Source organism: Miniopterus schreibersii (assembly GCF_964146895.1).
Source record: "Miniopterus schreibersii genome assembly, chromosome: 5".
Classification (NCBI taxonomy): Eukaryota; Metazoa; Chordata; class Mammalia; order Chiroptera; family Miniopteridae; genus Miniopterus; species Miniopterus schreibersii.
In genome coordinates, this window is record NC_138106.1 from 53,359,011 (window position 1) to 53,378,606 (window position 19,596).

At 38.7% G+C, this 19,596-nt stretch overlaps 1 protein-coding gene across 1 annotated transcript in view; it reads right to left on the minus strand.

Annotated features, from left to right (window-relative positions):
• Positions 1–11,796, minus strand: part of GAP43 (growth associated protein 43) — a 190,018-nt gene extending 178,222 nt beyond the window's left edge. Inside the window, exon 1 of the mRNA XM_081138657.1 lies at positions 11,718–11,796. Coding sequence (XP_080994783.1) covers positions 11,718–11,750 — 33 coding nt within the window. The 5' untranslated portion in view covers positions 11,751–11,796. The remainder of the gene's footprint in view (positions 1–11,717) is intronic.
• Positions 11,797–19,596: the final 7,800 nt, after the last annotated feature.

Genomic DNA, 19,596 nt, shown 5'->3' on the forward strand with positions numbered 1-19,596 from the left:
GCAGCAGCTGCCACACCGTACTCAAGCAAAAACAGTTCCCTGAAAGCCCTTAAAATGGGTGAGAGAGCCAACACCACTGCACTCCTCCAGTGTGTCTGGACACTGTACATATGATACCCTTATCAGTGGAAACGGAGTTCTCGGGGTGCGGCAAGGAAAAGAATTTCCTGAGGCCCCTGAGGGAAGATGGGGTTTCATGGAAAACTTTAGTGATGATGTAAAATTAAGGGGGTTCCCCTCCAAGGTCCCATCTCTGTCCATCTCTCCATGGAAGAAGTCCAGTCTGTCTTCAGCAGGGCCAGAATAAAGGCCACTGCCCATAGTCTCTGCTCCATATTGAAGTACAGTTCTGTCCAGCATCTGGCTAGCTTAGCTTGTGTTCCCAGCTGCAGTGCATTGTTGCTTAAGGCTACATGGCTATCGAGTGCACCGGCAATGGGCGAGTGCGCGAGCAAATGCAGGTCGCAGAGCGAGAGAGCATGCAAAAGAGCAAGAGATCCCTGGGGATTTTAACCAGGAGCTTCTTTCCTGTGCTTCTGCTGGGGGCCCACCCCCATGCCAATCAGTTCTTCCCCAGGCTAGACTGACAGGCAACCACCTCCTCTGTACCACCCTGACTTGTACTGCACATGTGCCTATCTCCCCCTTCTTCCCACCACAATCCAGTACCAGATGGGGGAAAGGAGGGGCGTTAATCCCCTTGGAGGAACAATGCTGCGATTCTCCGGGGTATGAAGCTATCACTTCCTGGGGAAGCTGCCCAGATGACCATGTTTATAATGTTTGCCCCCCCTCCTTTGCTCTCTTCCCTTTGATTACAATGATATCTGACTTTATCCCTAAAAAGGTGACATTATGACTCTTAGTTCACAGACAAGGAAACAGGCTCAGAGATGTTACTCTTCCAAGTCGATACTCAGTAACAGCAGGAATTTGAACCCAAATACCGAAGTCCAAAAGTTTTTCCAATTATAGTTTAAACTTCCTGGCTTTATATTTTTGTTTCATAAAGAAGTTACTGTAAGGGAATCTGTCCCACATCACTGCAAAGAAGTAACCATCACTTCACAAGAAAACTGGGTTGGGTTCCTGCAGCAGTGCAAGTGACTGAGCTGGGGACAGCTGCACTGGCCTTACCTCTCATGACAGTACCAAGAGCAGATCTGATGACGTGTACTCCAGGAGAAGCTCTTGAATCATGCACATGAGAGGGTGGGGGATAGTTATTCTGCCCATTGCTTTACATCTGATGCCAAGTCTTGGAGAAAACTGGACCTCCAGAGTAGCTATATTTTGCTGTATCTCTATTTGCCCTTCTCTTGTTTGAGATAACACACCCACATTCTCCTCTGGTTCTTTTCCTTAGTGTATGAAGGATCCTCCTGTTTCCTAGTGCTGCTGTAACAAATTCTCGCAAATTTATTGGCTTAAACAACACAAATGTATTCTCTTACAGTTCCGGACCTCAGAAGCCTACCTGGACTAAAACAAAGGTGTGGGCAGTGCTCATTCTTTCTGGAGGCTCTGAGGGGAGAATCCATGCCTTGCTTTTTCCAGCTCTCAGAGGCTGCCCACATTCCCATGCTCATAGCAAAGCCTGCAGAAGCATCACACCTCCTTCTCTGGCTTTGACCCTTCTGTCTCCTTTTAACTCTTGTGATTACATTGGGCCCACCTTGCTAATGCAGAATAGTCTCTCCATCTAAAAATCCTTAATTTAAGATCCACAAAATCCCTTTGGCTATCTAAGGTAATACATGGGTTTGGGGAATTAGGATGTGAATATTTGGGGTGGGGGTTAGGAGGCATTATTCTACTTAACCAAAAACTGCATGTCTTTATTATCTTAAAAATGATGAATCTTTTTTAACCTTTGCCTTTCTTAAAATGTCACCCAATTTTTCTCTTTGCTGTAACAGCCAAGGTTTTGTTTTTTACAAAAAACAGTCCATACTTCCTATCTATTTTCTCACCTACCATTTACTTAGTTATCCACTACTATTGGCTTCTGTTCCCTTCATGATACAAAAACCATCCTGTCCAAGTTCAAAATTACCTTCCATTGCTGATTTCATTCGACCTTTAAGTTAGCAGTCTATTCTTAACTCTACTTGTCAGCAGCCTTTGACTCTGTTGAACATTTTCTTCTTCATGAAACTGTCTTTTCTTGGATTCCAAGACGATCCTTCTCTTTTCCCCTTTCTCTTCTTTCATTTTTGATTTTCTGTACTCAGTCCTTTTAGGAGACTTCTCATCTGCCTGTCCACAAACACTAGTATTTTCCGGAGCCCTCCTATTCAAAATGTGGCCTGCATACCTCAGAATCAGCATCACCTAAGCAGCTGGTTAGAAATGATGACCATCAGGCCCATCCCAGAGCTCCTGATTCAAAACTTATGAATGAATGTATTTGTGAACAATAATAGTGGTACAGGTTAGTGTTCATATGGGTTTATGAAGAGGAGGGAGATAAAAAGGAGTAAATTGACAAAAGCAGATACCAAAAAATAAAACTAAGACAGCTAGAATAAGAAATGCTATGTCTAATTAAGAGCAGAGGCCAGGGAAAAGCAGGAAGAAAGGTTGACATATGTTTGAGTCATAGAGAGAAAACAACTCAAAGGATTTGAGTGAGAAATAGAGAATCTAAGAAGCTTCTTAGGGAGTATTAGAGGTCATCGGAAAGAGCATGTTCTGGTTGCAGTGCCAGCTTAAAAGAACCTTGTTCCTTCCCAAATCATGTTGCTAAGAAACAGTACCTAGCAGATCTGGGAGTAAAATAAAATAAAGATTAAAAAGAAAAGCCAAGTTTATCTCTATGCTATTACAAAGATATATACTAAAGCTACCACACTCTATTGTAGTGTATTGACTTACAGTAGATGGGGTGGTGGACAGTCACCACTGCTCCGTTTTTTTGGAGAAATCGCAAGCTAGTTCCTTCAAGTCTTACCCAATTTGAGTGTCTGGGGTCTTTCCCTTCCACCTTATCATAGTTCTTCCATTTTAGGGGCTAATGAGTGTCCTAGGCTATTAAAAGGGAGAAGGGATTGTTATATTACAGTAATTACTTAATAGCTATAACAAACAACTTAAACACCTTATAGGGGTTTAACCCAATACATTTTATCTCTCATTCACAAAATTCATTCCTAATGTTCCTGATCAAGTGGCATATTAGTTTTGTTGCATCCACAAAATACCCAAAATTTTCGTGGCTTACAACAGACCACATTATACAGGGTGTTCCAAAAAAATGTACATACATGTTAATAGTTGATAGCTCAATTTTGAAAATGAAATATATTTTAATAAACACTGCCTTTATAATTATTCAAAGTCTGTGTATACATTTTTTGGGACATCTATATTAGTGGCTGCAGATGCTGTGTCTCTGCTTGATTTTATGTGGCTCTGCTCCATGTATCTTTTTCCTGGACCCAGGCTAAGGCATAAATGTCAGTGTGGGATGTACCACTTTCATGGCAGGAAGCAGAAGCTAAAGAACTGGCAGAATCTCACAATGCCTCCTGAAGCTCCTGAAAGGTGGAAACATACATCATGCATGCTCACATTTCTTTACCTCAACTACATCACACAACTGAACCTAACAGCAAGAGGTGGGAGTCCTACAGGGAAGTGAATGTATTTGTGAACAGTAATATAACCTACAATGAGTAGCTTTCTTGGGAAAATTTTTTCAAACTGAAACTTGATTATGTTTCCTCCATGTCAGGCAGCACCATTATCTAGGGTACCTTTGAGATAGAGAGAAAAATTAGCTGGCAGGAAACCTTCTACAAAGCAATAGCCAAGAGGTGTGTGTATGGGGGAAGGGAGGTTTCTAATCCAAAAGCAAGTTCAAGAAAAGACATCAAGAAAGGGAAGAGGTTCGGGTCATAGGCTTTGCTTAGCAATTGCTGACCATGACCATGCTTCCCTGTGGACTGAGTCATTTAGGACACTCAGACGAATCTGAAAATGAGACAGGGAAGAGGCACCAACAATTTGTTTTTCTCTCCGGATCAGTTCACTCCCGGCCCCAGGCAAGGATGAGCGGCTGGAACGCTTTTCCCTCTGTTCCAGTCAAACAGCGGGGAACTCAGCTGTGCTGCAGAAGCTCAGCATTCTGTTTCCTGCAGCCACCTGGGCAGGTACATCTATTTCCTTCACTCTGTAATTATAAGTAGTTCTGCTCTTAAATGAACTTTTATTTTTATATTTATTTTGTGGCCTGAGTGTCACAGGGGAAGTAGAAAAGAAAGGAAATGCAGTGAGTCAGGGGATCATCTTTGCTGAAGAAAGAACTTCCTTTTCATCCTTGGTTAAAGGCAACAAAAAAGTCAGACTGAGAGCAAGCAAGGAGCAGATTGTACATGGGGGAGCCATCTATCCTCGTTAGAGGTTATTCTTGCCCTAGCCTGGAGCACTATTCCTAAGGCATCACTTGGGTAAATAAGAAGTCTGTGTAGCTAGAGTAAGATTCAAACATGCAACAGGACCTTGAGGATATCCTTTGTTCACAAGCATCTCAGTTTTATGTGTCCCCCAGTCCCTATCCAACTTCGGATCTCCCATGACTACAGTCCGAATACACAGAAATTCATTATTTGTCTATTTATTTGTTTAATAACCTCACATCAACAACCCAGCTTTAAATTGAGAGCCCAAAGCTGCTTAAATTGCCCCATTAGTCTAGTTAAATCCCAGGGATTCCAGAAAACATGGGGAAGGCTGCATGCCTGTGGACCTGGAGCTTTAACTGAAATTACTTGTGTGCATCAATGAGAAAAGAATGCCACATGACTAAAAGTATTTCTCACCATGTCCCTTCACTTCTTTATACATTTCTTTCAAAAATCACTCTTTCGATTCCTTGCCTATTTACAAGGCTTTACTATTCTATCCACGGGTGAGTTTTTGACATTCAGAATGAACAGTTTGCCTGCATGCCCAAAATGGGAGGAGAGACGTCAAAAGGATGCTCCTGAGAGTGACAGAGAACATGGGAGGACATGGGCGGGGAGACCATTGGAGTCATCTATGTGAAAGGTTCAGAGGCAGCAGCTGTATCTGTGGTGTAAGGAGTAAACACCCAAACCCCAGTGGCATCATAGAAAGACAAATAAAACCCAAATGGTCGGCGGGTGGGAGTGTTGTGTTTGGTAGGCCACCTTATGAGTAGATCATATAAGGACCCAGACCCTATCTATTTTGGGGTCCCTTCCTCCTCTAGAGGCTCAGATTCTTCTCCATTCAGGTTATGAGTGAGGAAAGAGACAGTAATGGATTATAAGCTAGGCTTGGGAAATGGTGTTGATCACTTCTGACCATATTCCTTTGGCTAGAACTTGCCACAGGACCCCCACCTAACTGGAGCTGGCAGAAAGTTGGGTAATGTAATCTAGCTGAATGCTCAGAAAGAACAGGACAGGAATGTAGTAAACAACCAGTCAGTTTTGCAACAGACTAGTCCTAAAATTAAGAATGCAGTTAAAGCCTCTTCACTTTGGATCCTCAGTGTTCACAAGTTATTGCTGAACACATTATTTCCCTCTGCTTTTCTGGGGGATGATTCTCTTGCCCAAGAAGTCTCTGCCGTTCTCAGAAACCCTGAGGGCAGGCCTCCCTTCTACCCATTCACTCCCTACTCCCATCCTACATGGCAAAGACATTGCTGGTGGCAGTAAAGTATTGCTTAGGGTGGTGGTGGGGGCTAAGTAATGGGTTATAAAATTTGCTTGGGACACTGAATTTATACTTTTACCACTGTCTAGTTTTTCAGCTTCCTCCACAACCACAGTATTTAGAGCTAATTTTTTCCTGGTTTTTTTCAGCCTACAGTCTGAGCTTATTTTAAACACTAGTGCCCACCCTCAGGGTTTCCTGACACTCATTCTATGGGCAAGACAGCATGCCAACTTGAGGATATGAAATAGGTTTAAAAATAGTATTTCTGTCCCCACCCATAACTTTCAGAAGAATAGGTATAGGGGTATTCTCAGATGAGATAAAATTGGTGCCTGTTCCCTGCCCCCAGCTTCCCCTTCATTTTTAATTACTTCCTTCCTCCCACTATTTTCCAGACTATTTGAATTGTATCAGTCCCAAGCATATGGGAATGTGAGTACCCCTTATGGCTATTGTCAGCCAGGAAATAACTATCGTTCAAACACTAATGATCACATTTGACGTTATAAAATGGTTGTGAATATTAAGTTTGAACCATCTCGGCTCCATCTCAGATTAAAAAAACAGACACGAGAACTGACAGCTTTGCATAAACCTCTTTCTTGCTATTTTCTCTGATTCTGACATATTCACATTTCACTAAATGAGTGAACACCACCATCCACCCACTCACCAGGCATTTACTTTATATATAGCTATAGATATTCAATGCAAAGCAAAGCAAAAAAGGATTCATGTAACAGAATTTGTGGTGGGATTTTTAAGGAGAGCAAAGGGTAAAATTTTTATATTTAATTTTTGTCCTGTCTTGGTTCTGCAAAATGCTCTTGGTTAAGGCACTCCAGACCCTTGTACCTCAGCTTCTTGGTTATTCATTCATTCACTCATGCATTCAATGTTTTTTGTGTATGCCTTGAATACCTGGGACTATGTTAGGTTCTGAGAATATAGAGTGAAATGTTATAGTTCTTGCGTAACGAGCTCAAAGTCTCCTGGCTGCTATTATAGAAATAAATAATAGTTAACTCTTATATCTGGGAAAGAGAGGGAGGTGAGAAAAGCCTTTACAGTCTTGGATGATGGTTCTTCAAAGATAAGGTATTAGCCAGACAGAGACTTTATCTTACATACCTTTGTATTGAGTGCTCACCACGTGCCAGCCACTGTTTGGGGAACTACAAATGTGATAAAAGCTGAGATTGCAGAGATTGTTAAGGTTTAGATTTTAGAAGGCCTGGATTTGGCCTTCAAGTCTGAAGACTTTGTGAGTAGTGAGTCACAGTATCAGTTTCTGAGAACTACTTTCTTACTCACTGCCATCATGGGGAACACAAAAAAGGATTACATAGATTCAGAGGTTATACCAACTCTTTTATTTATTCACTCTCAGGCTCTTAACTTCATACAGTGCAATATTAGGAACCTTTTCAAATGGGCAGGGTCATTCAGTTCTATTTGTGTTCTCACCCTGAACACATTCCACATTTCAATCAAGGTGAGAGAAAATATTATGCTTCTCTTAAAGTTCCATTCTCTATTTCTTTCCACTCCTTGGGTATTGGGAAGTTCCTGAAATCAAAGCTCTTGGAGCTCAATTTGAGAGGTTTGGGGGGGAGGGGTCAACCCTTAGACAAAAGGTAAGATGCCCATCCTAGCATGTGCCTTGGATTCTCTGTAGACATCTAAGCACCGAACGGGAAGAGAAAAAACATGGAAGATCCTCAAGTTTGCATGCTCCCAATAATGTGGGTTTAGCATTTTAAACAGATTATGCTTGATTCCAGTTTACAGTGAGACTCCAGCTTACTTTCAAATTCTGGCTACAACTCATAGATCCCAGCCACTGACTACCCACCACTGTCATTTCAAAAAATTCTAGCCCAACAGTCACTTAATTTTGACCTCAGTAAGGTTATTCTTTAGGATACGTGTGGTGTTTTTTTTGGTTGGTTGGTTGTTTTTTGACGGGTCCTGCCTCAGATTTGTTTGTAAAAATAGCACAGGAGGATACTAGCTCCATGCAGACAGCTGCTCAGGGGTCACACCAGTCCTTTCATCCTCACATTGGCAGATAAAGACCTCTACTGTGGAGCATTCATGAGTGCATGGGCACCTTTAGGACCCTGAGACAGAGCTGGAGCCTGAGCTGGAGGACAGGCACAGCCTTGACCTTGGACTTTGGCTGGCAGAGCCTGAGACCCTTGGCAATGCTGACATGAGCACTTTACCCAAGCTTGGGGTGAGTGATTTAAGCAAGTTGACTGAGCTTGCAGATGCCACCTTTTGGGATCTTGAGCTTGACCTCCTTCGGCTTTACAAGGTGCTTGATAGCCTCAGCATGTGCAAACATGGCCTTGGCATTGCTGGCCTCCGTCTTCTTGAGGCCCTTCTTGTGTTTCTTGGCAAAGCACATGTTCCATAGGAACTTGGGGTCTACCCCTTTAAGAGATTCATATCTCTGTGATTGGGGTTTCTTGATTCCATTTCTGTGCTATTTTGGGGGCTGGCTGTGTGTGATGTGGTTCTTGAACTTGGCCATATCTGCACCAAAGCCCACAGCTCCTGAAGCCCCTGGGACCAGAAGGGCCAGGACACATGTTTTCCATGGAACAATTTAAATACAATGGTCTCTTATGACCCTCTAAAAAAGCTCACTTCCTTTTCTTTGCCATTCTACCCCCACTCAGAGACCCCAGATAGTCCTGGGAGAAATCTAAACTCAAAAGACAGCCTAGCCTGGGAGTTCTCCAGAGTTGACCAGGAAAGGCTGATCATGACCAGGAAAGGCCCATACCCCACCTCCACAGAGACATGAGACCTAGATTACTTTCTTTATTACAGTTCAACCGCAGGTGTTATGGCCATACCAAGGAGAACAGGCTGAGCAAGTTCCCTCTTAGTGGGATATTGGGATCCCCTTGCCACAGCAGCTGTCTGATAATCTGTAGTCAAGTATCCCAGCAGCTGACTCCCAGGAAGTCCAGAGAGCTACATTTGAGGGTTTCAGCTATTGTAACATTTTTCATCCACACTAGATTCTGTGTATGGGTGGGTGAAGCAAAAACTTTCTACAGGAAATCACCATACTTTCTTCTTCACCCCCACCCTCTTACCAATATTTATCTTAATTAGATTTGGGGGGAGTGTTCAGTTTTTGATAGGCTGAGTTTAAAATGTAAAGTTCTGCATCTATTTGACAAAATCCAGCACCCATTTTTGATAAAAACTCTCAGCAAAGTGGGAACAGAGGGAACATACCTTAACATAATAGAGGCCATATACGACAAACATACAGCCAATATCATACTCAATGGTCAAAAGGGAAAACCATTTCCCTTAAAAACAGGAATAAGACAGGGTTGTCTGCTTTCACCACTCTTATTCAACATAGTACTGGAAGTCCTTGCCATAGCCATCAGACAGGAAAAAACATAAAAGATACCCAAATTGGAAAGGAGGAAGGTAAACTGTCATTATTCGCAGATGATATAATATTGTACATACAAAACTAAAGACTCCACCAAAGTACTACTAGATTTGATAAATGAATTTGGCAAGGTAGCTGAATACAAAATTAACATCCAAAAGTTGATGGCATTTTTATACACCAACAATGAACTCTCAGAAAAAGAAACTTAAAAAAAACAAAACCATTTACCATTGTAACTAAAAAAAATAAGATACCTGGGAATAAACTTAACCAAGGATATAAAAGACCTGTACTTGGAAAACTACAGGACACTGAAAAAAGACATAGAGGAAGATATAAACAAGCAAAAGAATATACCATGTTTATGGATTGTAAGAATTAATATCATTAAAATGTCCATACTACCCAAAGCAATCTATAGATTATATGCACTTTCTATTAAAATATCAAAAGCATATTTCACAGACCTAGAACAAACATTCCAAAAATTCATATGGAACCAAAAAAAGACCCCTAATAGCCACAGCAATCTTGAGAAAGAAGAACAGAGTTGGAGGGATCACTTTACCAGATATCAAACTATACTACAAAGCCATTGCAATCAAACAGTCTGGTATTGGCAACAACAGACTTATAGATCAATGGAACAGAACAGAGACCCCAGAAATCAAATCATGCCATTATGGTCAGTTAATATTTGCTAAAGGAGGCAAGAGAATAAAGTGGAGTAAAGACAGCCTCTTCAATAAATAATGTTGGGAAAATTGGACAGGTACATGCAGAAAAATGAAATTAGATCACCAACTTACTCCATACACAAGAATAAATTCAAAATGGATAAAAGACCAAAATGTAAGTCGTGAAACCATAAAAATCCTGGAAGAAAACATAGGCAGTAAAGTCACAGACATCTGACATAGTAGAATTTTCACTGATACATCTCCTAGGGCAGGAGAAACAAAAGAAAAAATAAACTAATAGGACTACATCAAAATAAAATCTTCTACACAGCAAAAGAAATCAGCCACAAAATACAAAGAAACCCCACGGTTTGGGAGAACATATTTGCCAAGGATGCATCTGATAAGGTGCTAATTTCCAAAGTGTACAAAGGACTCATACTACTCAACAAGAGGTAGACAAACAATCCAATTAAAAAATGGGCAAAGGACCTGAATAGACACTTCTCCAATAAGAACATACAGATGGCCAAGAGATATGAAAAAATGCTCATCATTCCTAATCATCAGAGAGAGGCAAATTAAAACCACAATGAGGTATCACTTCACACCTGTCAGAATGGCTACCATCAACAAATCAACAAATCACATGTGCTGGCGAGGATGTGGAGAAAGGGGAGCCCTAGTACACTGCTGGTGGAAATGCAGACTGGTGCAGCCACTATGGGAAACAGTATGGAGGTTCCTCAAAAAATTAAAAATGGAACCGCCTTTTGACCCAGTGATCCCACTTTTAGGAATATATCCTAAGAATCCTGAAACACTAATCAGAAAGAATATATGCACCCCTATGTTCATAGCAACACAATTTACAATAGCTAAGACCTGGAAGCAGCCCAAGTGCCCATCAGTAGATGAGTGGATAAAAAAGCTGTGTGACGTTTACACCATGGAATACTATGCAGCTATAAAGAAGAAGGGTCTCGTACATTTGGGACAGTATGGAAGGACCTGGAGAATATTATGCTAAGCGAAATAAGCCAGGCAAAGAAAGACAAGTATCACATGATCTCACTTATACGTGGAATCTAAAGAACTTAATAAACTGATAAAAAAAAAAATAGATTCAGTGACATAGAAGCATGGAACAGACTGAGGAATCTCAGATGAAAGGTGGGAGTGGGAGGGTGGGTGGGGAGAGATTAACCAAAGAATTTATATGCATAAATGCATAACCCAATGGCACATACAATAATGTGATGAAGGCCTGAAGTGGGGAGTGGATGCAGGGTGGAAGGGGTCAATGGGGAAAAAAGGGGACAGTTGTAATATTTTCAACAATTAAAAAAAACAAGATATAAAGTTCACTGAGAAACTTCAGGCCTTATCAATCTCAGCAGGATCTAATTAACATCTATGTTTAAAGCTCCCTTAGCTAGTGTTCTCTGCACCAGGCCTCTGGCATCAGGTTACATATAGATCCGCCCTCTCACTAACCTCACAGGCATTCAGGAAGGTAACTTACCCAGCTCTCCAGTTTCTCACCTTGTCCAAAGACTGGCTCAACAATACTTAGGCATTAAGAATAAATATTGAAGTGTCAGTTGGTTTGGAGATACTGAGAACCTCGACATCGGGTAGGGGCAGAAGTTTCTGAGACATCTCATTTGCCTTCGGCATTTCTTGGGCATCGCATCACAGGTGGGGTTCAAAATTATTTTCATGACTAAGGTTTAAGTGAAATTAACAAGTATGTTCAAACCCATGTTTTAGCTGAGTCAGACCATTGTATTGAACAAGCACTAAATGCCTTTGACATTGTATCTGACTATTTAGTGATCAACTGAGTGAAATGCTGTGGGAAGGAACAAGAAATCCTACTGCCTAATATAAGAGTGCAGACAAGGAAAGCTTACCTTCCATCTGCTGCAGCTGGCACTCACAGTCATGCTGGCATTCAAGAAACGGCAGGCAGGTGCAAGAGCTGGTGGGAAACGGAAGCTATAGAAAAGGAAAATAAGGAAAGGAAGCTATTTTTCCCAAAAAACCATGATGTGCAATTGATGAATACTCTCCCAAATAAATATATATTTGTGTTCACCAAGGTCCTGCCTCCATCTCAAAACTAGAGGAGGCAAGTGCATGGAAATTTTAGAATAACTTTATTTGTTTATTTTATTTTTGTCCAAAATATTACAGATGTCCCTTTTTCTCCCCATTGACCCATTCCACACCGCTCCAACCCCCTCCCCAGTCCTTCACCACACCATTGTCTGTGTCTTTTGGTTATACATACAAATTCTTTGGTTAATCTCTCCCCCTCCGCCCACCTGCTCCCCTCCATCCCTCTAAGATTCGTCAGTCTAATCCATGCTTCCGTGTCATTGAATCATTTCTGTTCATCAGTTTATTAAGACCTTTAGGTTCCACATATAAGTGAGACCATGTGATGTTTGTCTTTCTCTGCCTGGCTTATTTCGCTTAGCATAATATTCTCCAGGTCCGTCCATATCGTCCCAAATGTACGAGACCCCTCTTCTTTACAGCTGCATAGTATTCCATGGTGTAAATGTCCCACAGCTTTTTTATCCACTCATCTACTGATGGGCACTTGGGCTGTTTCCAGATCTTAGCTATTGTAAATTGTGTTGCTATGAACATAGGGGTGCATCAGTTCTTTCTGATTAGTGTTTCAGGATTCTTAGGATATATTCCTAGAAGTGGGATCACTGGGTCAAAAGGTAGCTTCACTTTTAATTTTTTGAGGAACCTCCATACTGTTTCCCATAGTGGCTGCAGCAGTCTGCATTCCCACCAGCAGTGCACTAGGGCTCCCCTTTCTCCGCACCCTCGACAGCACATGTGATTTGTTGATTTGTTGATGGAGCCATTCTGACAGGTGTGAAGTGATACCTCATTGTGGTTTTAATTTGCCTCTCTCTGATGATTAGGGACGATGAGCATTTTTTCATATGTCTCTTAGCATTCTGTATGTCCTTATTGGAGAAGTGTCTATTCAGGTCCTTTGCCCATTTTTTAATTGGATTGTTTGTCTACCTCTTGTTGAGTAGTATGAGTTCTTTGTATACTTTGGAAATTAGCACCTTATCAGATGCATCCTTGGCAAATATGTTCTCCCAAACCGTGGGGTTCCTTTGTATTTTGAGGCTGTTTTCTTTTTTTCACTCCTGTTTCTAGCTGTTAATAACTCAGAATTTTTGAGGTCTAATCTCAAAAAAACCTACTACGAGATCAAGAAAACTTGTTCTAAATAATTACAGATTGGCTATTCACATCTGGTTATGATTTTTTATTAATTAAAAATAATAAAAAAATACAAAAATATCAGACTGTTTGAATCACTACAAGACTCCTGAAAATCTTACCACAGGCTAGACTCCATAGTTTTTCTAGAGTAATTATTGAAGTTTGTCCAATTTAATATTCTAGTGGAAGGAAAATGCTAATGTATTGATGGGAAAGGAGTATATGTCTGGTTATTAAATTCAGAGCCAACTGACTTTTGCCAAATCTCAGTACTGCCACTTTCTTTGTGACTAATATTCTTTACATGCCTAAAATTACTTAGTAGTATGTATATTTTGAAGGAAAATTTCTTAATATAAAGATCTGAAATGTTGGAGGTGTAGGATAAAAGTGGATTCACAAAGGAGTTATTTATTGAACAAAATAGAGAGGAGAGCATGGTTGGAGATTTAACTTGCAAAGCTCAGAAGATAGACTTCGTAATTGAATAATGCATAACTGTAACTTATTTGATTTAATTGTAGTTTCAACACTCAGATTCCTTTGACTAAAGTAAAATAGTCATGCCATGCCCATTATAGTAGAATATGTCACACTGCAAGAGACAACACAAGATAGTGATATCTGAAGAGGTACGAAAAGGTTGGAAGAGACCCTGAGTCCCAGTGTCAAATTCTTTGGAGGAGAAATTAACATAGTAAAGAAAATAATAGCAACAGAAATTTACTCCAAAAATTGGGGAATTTTCTTTTGGGCAGGGTAAATTGAAAAAGGAGAGGAGAAAGGCAGAAGGAGAGGCTGTTTTATCTTAATTAATTAGAAAAAGAGAGCAAAGAGATAGGAAGATCCTGAACTCAAAATCCTTGACTAAAGGAACCAATATCCTTTTCACCCCACCACCAATACCACTAACATTTCATAGCCTCATTGGGCATTACTTATGACAATATAGTACTCCAAAACTTGGATTCAACCTACAATCCACAAAAATTAGAACATTTCAACTGAAATCTTTTTTGACGATTTCTTCTCCTATATTAGTTACATTTTCCTAACCCTTTTTGTCACATGAACCAAAAGACTGCATCTGAGTCTCATGCTGTCCTTAACAATGTGTAAGTTCTGAAATACTTGTTCTACCTCAAGGAGTGTCCTATATAAGCGATGTCATAAAAACACCTAAATTAAGAGAAAGCTGAGTTATCAAAATGGATGTTTTGCAGATTTACATTCTTTAATGTATATGAAACTCTCCTCCATATATCAATCTATGGGATAGATTGGGTGGCTTCTTCTGAAAAGGATAGGCTGTTTAATGAATTACTTTGGCAGTTGGTAATATACTCTTTTGAGTCATCATTTTAATAATCCCTTCAACTGATTTAAATATTTTTAGTTAAATCTCATATGTTTGTATATCACTTCGCACATCTAAGTCTTTGAGAGGAAAGATGACTTCTTATATTTATTTGCGTTGCACAAAGAGTTCTAACACAACAGGTGTTCAAGTACCAGATGAGTGCTTGGATTGGTTGACCTGTAAGTTATCTAACAATACAGAAATTTGGGTTTTATTACTTTGTTTATTCCTTAATTTGATTTTTTTCATTTATTTTTATGTCTGAATACAAATTTCTGTAATTGTTTTAATGAAGGGTTTCTAATAAACATTTCCTATTTGTATGTCAACAGACAATAGTAAAGGCCTTGAAAATACTTTATCTGTAATCTGCTTTATCAAAATGTTTAGCAAACATATTTTTGCAGACAGTGTTAATATTAACCTAAATCCATGTGTTTAAATTAATGTTATAAATACAAAACCAATATTAACTATTTTTACTAGAATGTAGATAATTTACTTGACCTGAGCCCAAAGTATTATAATACAAATGATAAACAAGATGTTTATTCAAATTTTAATGTAGATTAGTAATTTTCAAAAGTATTTGAGAGCAATGGGAACTTTTCAAAATGTAACTTATATAAATACCTCAAATAAAATAGAAAAACACAATACATGTTATTAATGTAAAATTATATAATGTAATACAAAATTATGTAATATAAAATCATAGTATCAGATTTGTAACAACTTATAAATTCCATTAGTGAGAACAAGTTTTTTATAGACACAAAACATTTAAATTAGTAGCTATAAAATCTTAGTCTCAACAAAATTTTATTTTTATATTTTATTTTAGTATGTGGTAGTAAAAAAAAAAATCTGACTCATGAAACTAAGAAGTAACAAAGAACAATAGTTGTGTGTTTTTTAGATTGCTTCTTTTTCATCAGGATATTTCTCAATTAAATCCATCCAGAAACTTGAAAGTAGATAAATGGAAAGTCTTCAATACAAAAGTACATACACTAAAATTATCCAAACAATAGAATTGTTCTAAAATGATCTGGATGATTATTCATTCTTAATAATGATAGTATTATAACAGTTTTCAAAATCATTTGCTATAATGTGTGGCTCATATTGATGGTGTGATCCTGCAATTGACTCCTCAGTGAGCAGTGCCCAATCAAATGTGATTGAATTGGATGGCTCAAATCAGTAATGGTTGAATCAAAAATTACTGTCTCATAGGCAGTGCACATTACATGCATTTCATGGAACAAAAGTCATTTACTACAGGGGAGGAGATAGTTCTATTGTGTACCTAAAAGGAAAGCACAAGAAAACTCAGACAAGAACAAGCACATGACATGCTCTGCCTGACCTTTTTCAAGGGCTTTTATATCCTTCTCTCCTCTGGTTCTGCTGAGCACACTGGATGTAAATGGTTTGGGGGCACTCCAATATACAGACCAAGGATTTCTAAACAAATAGAAATTCCATCAAAAACTTATTGGGTGGTACTTTTTATAATTATTAAAGAAATTAAGTGGCATTACAAATTCTAATTTTTGGCAGGAGAATAAATAAGCAGAAGAATTTATTGTATTCCCATCATTAATTATTTAAAATTTAAGTTATTGTATAAAGTTTTCTGTTTTCAAAAAATCCCACATGGTTGTGGTGGATATGAAAGTACAACAGTTGTTTCATATGTTTTGTAACCAATTACTTATATTAAACAACAGGTTTTCTAGAACACATATGCTTTTCAAAACTCATTATTTCTTACTATACCTTATGTCTCATATTATCTCATGAATTCCAATACCCATTTATTATAGAAACTCTCAGTAAAATAGGAATAGAGGGGAACTTCCTCAACTTGATAAAGAATGTCTACAAAAAAACAACAGATAACAGCACATTTAATGGTGAAAAATTCAAACCTTTCCCACTAAGATCAGAAACAGAGCAAGGGTGTCCCTTCAACACTGCTTTTCGACATCATACTAGAAGTTCTAGCTGATACAATAAGATAAACATAAGAAAATATAAGGTATACAGACTGAGAAGGAAGAAACATCTTTGTTCACAGATGACATTATTGTCTATGTGGAAAATCTGAAAGAATTAATTAAAAACAAACAAACCCTCCTGGGACTAATAAACAATTAAAGCAAGGCTGCAGGATACAAGGTTAACATACAAAAGGCCATTACTTTCCTATATACCAGCAATGAACAAATGGAATTTTAAATCGAGAAAACAATACAATTTATATTAGCACCCTCTTTACAAACTGAAATACTTAGGTATAAATCTAACAAAATATATACAAGATCTACATGGGGAAAACTTTAAAACTTTATAGAAACAAAATCAAAGAACTAAATAAATGGATAGATATTTCATGTTCATGAGACACTCAATATTGTCAGGATGTTAACTCTCCCCAATTTGTTCACAGAGTCAATGCAATCCCAAACAAAATCTCAAAAGGTTATTTTGTGGATATCAACAAACTGAATCTAAAGTTTTATAGAGATGCAAAAGACCCAGAGTAACCAATACAATATTGAAGGAGAAGAACCAAGTTGGAAGATTGGCACTACTTGACTTCAAGACTTACTAAAAAGCTATCGTAATCAAGACAGTATGGTACCGGTGAAAGAAGAGACAAATAAATCAACACAACAGAATAAAGAACCTAGAAATTGTTACACATAGGTATAGTCAACTAACTTTTGACAAAGGAGAAAATGCAATACAATGAAGATAGTCTTTCAACTTTTCAACAAATGGTGAGGGACCAACTGGCCATCTACAAGCAAAAAAAAAAAAAAAAATTTTTAACACAGATCTACTACCCTTCATAACAATTAACTAAAAAATAGATCATAGACTTAAATGTAAAATACAAAACTTTAAAACTCTCCTTCATTGTTGATGGAAGTGCAAAATGGTAGAGCTACTTTGGAAGACAGTTTGGCTGTTTCTTACAAAACTATATATATTCTTACCATACGATCCAGCAATCACACTTCTTGGTATCTCACCAAAGCACTTGAGAACTTATGTCCACACGAAAACCTGGAAGCTGTATTCATAATTGCTAGAACTTGGGAGCAACTAAGATATCCTTCAGTAGTTACTGGATAAATAAACCATAGCATATCCAGGCAAAGGAATATTATTCAGTGCTAAACAGCAACAATGACAACAAAATGCTATCAAGCCATTGCAAAGACACCGAAGAAACTTAAATGAGTATTATAAGTAAAAGAAGACATTCTGAAAAGGATACATACTGTATGATGCCAACTATATGACATTCTGGAAAAGGCAAAACTGTGGAGACAGTAAAAAGAGCAGTGGTTTTCAAAGATTAGGTGGGAGGGAGGGATGACCAGGCAGAAGATTTTTAAGGGCAATAAAACTAATCTGTATGATACTATAATGGTACATATATATAATTATAAATTTATCCAAACCCATAGAATGTGCAATACCAAAAGCAAACCTTAATGGAAACTATGGACTCTGGGTGACAATGATCTGTCAAGGTAGGTTCATCAATTATAACAAATATACCACTCTGGTTGGGGACATTGATAATGAGGAAGGATATGCTTGTGGGGGCTGGGAAAAGTGGAAATCTCTGTACCTTCTCTTTAATATTGCTGTGAACCTCAAATTGCTCTAAAAAATTAAAGTCTATTTAAAAAGAGCTCTTATTCCCTTAAAAAATTAGTCATTAGTTGTGGCTCCTAGCTCCTACGGGTGTAGAAGTGTAAGTATGTGTATTTGTGTGTGTGCGTGTGTGTGCGCATGCAATGTGATTGTATAGAAAAGTGTTACTTTATTGGCATTCTTGTAATCTCTCCTTGGTTTCATCTGGCTGTGATAGTTTAGTGCCAGCTCCTCTCATCAGGTGCTTTGTGAATTGCTCAGACACCCCTTCTCTTAATTGCTTGGGATATCCACCTGAAGTTCACTTTGCGGTACAAATGCATCTCCCCAAGCTGGCTACTTTATTCTTCCATTAGCCCTAGACCTATTGACTGAGGTCTCCTAGCCCTTCCGGACAACTATCTCAAGCTGTGCCTAAGACACCCCCAAACAAGTTCCTCTAGAGTCCACACCAGGTTCATGGGAAACATTTGCAGACCTTTAGCCCACCAAACTCTGGGCATGCATATCGTCTCTGGCAAAGCTACATCTCTTTGTGCTTCTTATGAGAACAAGCAGCTTCCAGACATGGCCACCTGCTCAATCCTCAAGAGTGAGTGAGGCACAAGCTCCAGTGCCTCAAACTATAGGAAGGTTACTCAAGCTCTGTGATTGGTCCCACTGAAGTCCCTGACACCTATAACATGAGGACAAAGTCCCACACTCCTTACCTTCCACTTCGGGCAGGGAAAGGGTGGTAAATTCACATGATTTGATTTGAACATCTCTCTGGGGAAAACCTTCCTCAAATTACCAACTTCCCTTCTCTAGGCCTCTGTGCCCTCCTTTATAAACTAAGGGTATGTGGTCAGTCAATATTTTCAAGTCTCCTTTGAAAATACTGCAAAGGTAGTTCATCACTTCACTTTGGACTATGAATTCAGAATTTGCCACCTTTTTTGTGTGTCTGACATTTTGAGGACTAAATTTATTTTAACATCTTGCTATACGTAAAGGTCTTTTCTATATTGATTTCCAAATCTATAGGTAATACATAACATTTTGTATACTCATATGTCTGTGCACATGAATGACTCCTAAACCAGGATTAGAGCATGCACCAAACAGATGTGCTTGGGCCTTGTTTGGCCTTTAAATGAGTTCTGTAGACATGTACTGCAGAGACATTCACGTGTGAATTTTTTTAAAGTGACATGAAACTAGAGTTTTCTTAATCTATGACATGTTACACACTAAGATTAAATAGATGCAGAGCGATGACAGGAAAAATAATATTCTGAGGATTGCACAAAACCCAGCTAGCCTGACAAAATGAATAATGGATGTAGTCTTCAATATATTAATGTATATATAATATATTTGAGTGTATATAGTATCATTTATTATAAGATTGCAGTTTTAGAGTTAATAGCACATTTAAAAATGAAATTAAAATCAGATATTTGTGAAACAAGTACAGAAGAGAGGAGATAATGGCTCTTGGTTAT